Source organism: Schistocerca nitens, chromosome 3 (genome assembly GCF_023898315.1).
Source record: "Schistocerca nitens isolate TAMUIC-IGC-003100 chromosome 3, iqSchNite1.1, whole genome shotgun sequence".
Classification (NCBI taxonomy): domain Eukaryota; kingdom Metazoa; phylum Arthropoda; class Insecta; order Orthoptera; family Acrididae; genus Schistocerca; species Schistocerca nitens.
The window spans coordinates 784,868,453-784,874,452 of NC_064616.1; the positions used below are offsets into that span (position 1 = coordinate 784,868,453).

General features: G+C 36.6%; 1 protein-coding gene across 1 annotated transcript in view; it reads left to right on the plus strand.

Moving 5' to 3' along the window:
* The window catches only part of LOC126248798 (serine/threonine-protein phosphatase 6 catalytic subunit), an 88,765-nt gene extending 83,003 nt beyond the window's left edge, over positions 1-5,762 (plus strand). Inside the window, exon 7 of the mRNA XM_049950188.1 lies at positions 2,525-5,762. Coding sequence (XP_049806145.1) covers positions 2,525-2,715 — 191 coding nt within the window. The 3' untranslated portion in view covers positions 2,716-5,762. The remainder of the gene's footprint in view (positions 1-2,524) is intronic.
* Positions 5,763-6,000: the final 238 nt, after the last annotated feature.

Consider the following 6,000-nt stretch of genomic DNA (forward strand, 5'->3'; position numbering starts at 1 on the left):
TGATTAAAGCTGACTCTGCTGCACAATCTAAAACTCTTGAGATATGTGAATCCACAAAAGTAGTTCTTGCGAACAACTGCCTTGGTGTGTAAGTTGTGTGGATCATCATCCTCCACATGCACCAATGTACCTAGTCTTTGAGAAAGAAAAGAAGATACAAGAATATAAATGAGATGCAGAAAAAATAAGAATGCCAATATCATGTTAATATGATTACAAATTACGTGACTGTCACAGCCAACGCCCCCCATCTTTCCCCCCACCTCATTTTTTGCCAAACCAAATTCACACTATCCTCCCCTTGTGGCTCCCACTACACAGTCTTCTTACCATGAGCCAACTGGCAGCTGTATGCCTCTGCTGTTACTTTTCACCCCTCTTTGTGAAATTGCATTTGGTTGGGGGTATCTCGCGCCACTTACTGGGTCAGGGTGACTCTTAAACCTGTCTCCTTTGCTGCCTCTGTCATCCTTCGTTTCATCTGTTCTTGTTGCTTTTAGATGCAGTTTGCCTCTTTTTTTCTGCCGTGCTCCATTTTATGTTTTAGGAGTAGCTCTCTTTTGAATCATAGGTGCATTCCCCCCCCCCCCCTTAAACACTTTTCCTCTGATGGGTCAGGGCTAGGATGGCTGTGGAACGGTCTGCTCCATCTGCTTCCAGAGCCATAGGGAGACCCAACTGCTACCCGAACTATTTCCCTCACCTTGTTTTATTATTGACAGTCCAACTAATGTTGATTACATTTGCAGCCTTTTCCCGTTTACTACTTTAGATCTCTCGACTAGAAGGTATTCTTTACTGTTAAGCTGTCTTTGCCCTTAATTAGGTTGGCGGGAGTTGGATGCAGGTGGGCTTCCTTATCTGATCATATTCTCGGTGGATGTCACTACCTCCGGATTAATGAAAACCAACCAAGCAAAGAAAATTAGAGTAAATTATGAGAATGTGGAAATGCCTTTGTTTATGGCGAAGAAGCAAGTCAAGACTGTCCATTCATGTGGTATCTGGGTGGTGTGATGACATAAGGTGGTATAGCTGGAGATTATATGAAGAACCATGTGAAGAAAGCAAATGCTACCTTCATTCAGTTGAATCCCTTATGGCGAAACAGAAATTTGAAGTTTTAATACAAATGTGAAGGCTGTCCTATACACTAGTGATTGTTGGAAAGTAGACAAGAAGGTAACATCACAGCAGGTGTACTAGATTTTTTGGGAGGATATTTGGAGACCAGCTCTTACAGCGCATTTGTTGGGAGTTTTTATCTTTTGATTGCTGTCTTCTCCTCAATTAGTATTGCCAGATCATCTGCAAAAGGTAGGCAAAAATTATTGATGCTTGTTTGAGGTCTTCCATGTTAGATGGGTTTCCAGTAATTTTTTTCCCATCTCTGATGTCTTTATCCATAACAAGATTAAAGAGTCTAGGAGGAAGATGACCCTGCTGAATACCAGTTTTCATCATAAATTGTAGTCGCACCTCACCTATGAATTTTACTTAAGAGGTTATTCTGGTAAGTGTGTGTATGTGTGTCTGATGAGATTTAGATTCAGGTCAAGTTCTTGTTCCTGGGGGATAATAAAGAGGGATTGACAGTTGATTGAATCATATGTATTCTTGAAGTTGTACAGAAGCATATGATTGGTTTTTTCCTGAAGGCATTGTTTTTAACTTGAATGTTTGATCTATGCAATTTTGACCAATGCAAAAGCTGGCTTGGTATTCACCAGTTTTGTTATAAGATTTGTTCCTGAATGTTTTGGAGGAGGCATTTTGATCAAATTTTGTATATAACTTGAAGAAGGGTGATTCCTTGAAAGCCATTTAAATCCTTTTTGTCAAGTTTTTGTGTGGTTGGCAAACAAGGGCACATTTTCAGTCATTAGGAAGTTTTTCTGCCTGCTAAATCTCTGTATAGTTAGAAAAAAAAAGTCTCACTGAAGTATGGTTTAGCTTTAAGGTGGTGGTGTGTTTCAACTTTTTGCAGAAGTTGTATTTTGTGTGCAGGAAGTGGAACTGTGGCAACAACTTTTACAGTGTTTTGGTAGTGTCTACTTTTCATCTTTTAAAGTATCTCTAAGGTAATTGGAAGCATCTTAGCAAAGTTATTAGTTCTTCTATATAGAGCATTTCTAAAAGAAAGAAAAATGTTAAGAGGGATTAACTTTTCATACTACTGTCAGTTTACTCAACAGACATTGTATTTTTTTTTTTTTTTTTTTTTTTTTAAGATATGCAAAAATGAAAATAAAGGTTGACATACAGGATATGGCAATTGGTACAGAATTGTAAGGAAACGAAATTCAAAGTTAGAATGGAATTAGGGCATCATATGATGGAGGAAAGTTGTGAAATCTTTTATTCAGGTTGAATCAGAACCATTGCTTTCCAGCTTTATGTAGGACAAATTTTCTAGGTGGTTATCATTATATTGACTTTGTGAGAATAAACTGCTAGTAATAGTGCTAAGTGCTATAACTTAATATTGTATGAGTCTTGATTTTGATTTTTGTTGTTCTTCCAGGTTACAAGTACATGTTTGATGATAAGTTGGTCACAGTCTGGTCAGCACCAAATTACTGTTATCGATGTGGTAATATTGCTTCTATCCTTGAATTCACCACAATTGATAACAAAGAACCAAAACTCTTCCAAGCTGTTCCAGATTCTGAACGAGTTATACCACCTCGGACGACGACACCATATTTTTTGTGATGGTTCATGTGACACCTGAAATTGTGTGAACACCAAATCTGAGAGAATACTCAGTCACTTTCCACTTCCAAAGACAGTAGTACTATCTCTGAAAATGTATTTTTATATGGTGCAGATATTTCAAAATTTGTTATCATATACATGTAAAGTGTGTATGTGTGCATGTTTGTTCGCTTGTGGCCAGGGAAAAGGGCATGCAGAATCCAAGCTATGCCTGAAGGGCTGTCTGGCTGACCTGTGAGGAAAAGAAATCTCCAACATGTTTTAATTGAAGATTTTAAATTCTTATATTATTAATTCATGTTTCAATAATTTCAGTGGTATTGTTTGAAGTTAATTTGGATGTTTATCAGGAAAGATCACTGGTGAAAGCAAATTTTGGCATTTTTAAGGTGTTTTTAGTCATACAACCAGTTAATAATAGTCACGAAATCCAATTGGTACCCAAAAACATATATAACAAATACATGCAGTGAGCTGCCCATAAAATTGTAAGATTAAGAAAAAGTGTAGAAAATGTAACTGTTTTGGAGTAAAGTGCAAAGGACTGACAAAGTGGAAAAGGATTTGAAAAACAATAACACATGTGGAAAGTACAAAAACTTCAGACTCTGTTGGAAGTACAGCTGATGGGAACAGTAACATTTCTTCAGTAGCTGCAAACAACGATTTGTATACAGCTGAGACATGATGCAGGGAGTATTTCTTCTGTAGTTTTCATGGTAGAATTGATCTAATGGAGTGCTATCTGAGGTCTTATGAGATGAAAATAGTAAATTTATTTAGTGAATGAGCTTAAAAATGGGTAATGAAAGTTTCTAAATTCAGATATGGTTTTAAAACAGGTATTTAACTGTAAGGCTAACTGAGTTGTCTGTATAATTGTACTGTTGAGAAAAAGTAGAAAATGTAACTTTTTTGGAGCTGTTTAATTCAGTATAATTCTGTTTGCATCATTGTTCACACAGAAAATTAAGTAATGGATCAGTGCCTCCATTCATGTTAGTGAGCTGTGGATGGTTTCATTGGACAGTATTGTTGAGAAGTGATAAAGCAAATATGAGTGCCCAGATAAAATTTATGAATAAAAATCCATATGTAATGCCCAAGTAAAATTTGGATACCTCAAGTATTAAAGAATATATTCCAAGCTGGACTGAATATTTCGCATATAAGGTCCCATGTCAGTTTCTGTGATGATGTGATTGCAGCTTATGATTGAATGACATATCACAGTGGTCAAGACACTGAACTGGTATTAGAGAGGGTGGCATTTCAGATCCCTGTGTGGGCATCCACATTTAGGTTTCCAGTTATTTCCATTAGTTGTTTAAGTGAATGCCAGAATGGTTTGTTTGAAAGAACCCACTCGATTTCCTTTTTGAGTCGGAGCTTTTGCTCTGTCTGTAATGACATTGTCATTGGTGGACGATTAAAGTCTGTTTTTCTTCCAGCTTATTCAAAATAATGTGGCTGAGTACACATTTGTTGAGACTCTTGTGCAATCTCCTAAAGAATTTTAAATGTTTTAATTCTAGTGGACATACTATACATAGAAACACGTTTGGATTTTTCTTTGAGTTTGACTAACCTCTTCATTGGTTTCCATTCATTGAGGAATGTGGAGAGTCAAGCTCCTTAGGTTACATAAAAATTCAACCACCAAATACAGGTAGAAATAGATGGCCACAGTAAGTATAACAAAAGGAGGGGGGGAAAGAACAATAGTTATTAGTCTGGTCAGTGATTAGTGCCTATTTCCTTTTTATGGGTGTAAAAGTTGTTTAGAAGTGGCTTCCAGTCCAAATGTTCTGGAGATAAAATTTGCCATGGTGTGGAAAGATGTATTGTTGGACAATAACTTGATGACTGTATCATCTTGTGATTGATTCTGTATTTAATTGTTGGTCTGTTGTCCAATGTCACAGCATGTAGGAATTATACTCTGTATTGCTGTCAATGCAGATTCCTTCATAAGATGTGCAATCTCGTGGGTAACAGGATTGAAACCAATCAACGTATTCAGTATTCTTGCCTGTAAACTCCAAGTCTCAGGTAGTCTTCAGTTTGTCAAAAACCTAGGATTGTTCACTCACCATGTAGTGCAGTTCCGTAGTATGCCTGCATAATAAAGTCAACAGTGAAGTTTTGAAGCTCAGACAACTTGAGTAATCATTCTAAGTCTACAACATAATGCACGTTCTTTCTTCATTTTAGCTATTTTATTTGTACATCATTACAAGCAGCTATTACAGAAAAGTTCATAAGATGTTTTGTTTTCTCCAGTGATTGACTGATTGCCATATTTATGTCTTTCATTTTGCTACATCCTTGGAGTCTGCATATTTAGAAACATCCACCACATTTAGTGTCTGTCAGTAGTTGTGGCAACGTCAGTTGTTACCATTAAACACACATGAATTTAGTCTAAGAGATAGTACAAGGAAAGTTTGTAAAAAAGACAAGGTTAAATTTTTAGATATGAACAAACACCTCGAAAGTTGAAGCATAGCAAATCGAGATGAGCAATAAGGAGATTGTCAGGTACTTTAAAGACCTGCTGCTAATTTGAAAACAGAAATGAAAATAACTATTATGATCTGTAGTGTGTAGGCAGAAATAATGTTGTTCTGAATGACAGTATTAGTAATCAGTTCAGATCAATTTTTGTGAGCTGTGATAGGGGAAGAAATTTGTTGTTGCCTTGATGAAGACAATGTCATATCATTTACTACTTTTGACAGTTCAGAATGAATACTAAACATCGATAGTAATGTCATATTGCTTCCTTACTATGAACTACTATGTTTGTAGAATAACTAGCAAACAGGTAAATACTTTGATTTTGGGGGAAAAAAGTTGCAGATCTATTTGTGTGCTGCTCAATTGAGAGAATAGTCAAGTATGAATCTGGCAGGTAGTAGCTGTCAGATATGTGACAGACATTAATTTGTATATGATATTTAAAGTTTGTTGAAGATTTCTTATGTTGAAAAATTTCATGTTTTATATTAAAATAAAAGTGTTTGTCAATTTTTGTTCTTAAACTTTGTTTCTGCCCCTGCATATAACTCTTTATACCAGTGTGTAATTTATTTCATTGTTTATTAATTTTTGTAACCGAGCGAGGTGGCGCAGTGGTTAGACACTGGACTCGCATTCGGGAGGACGACGGTTCAATCCTGCGTCCGGCCATCCTGATTTAGGTTTTCCGTGATTTCCCTAAATCGCTCCAGGCAAATGCCGGGATGGTTCCTTTCAAAGGGCACGGCCGACTGCCTTCCC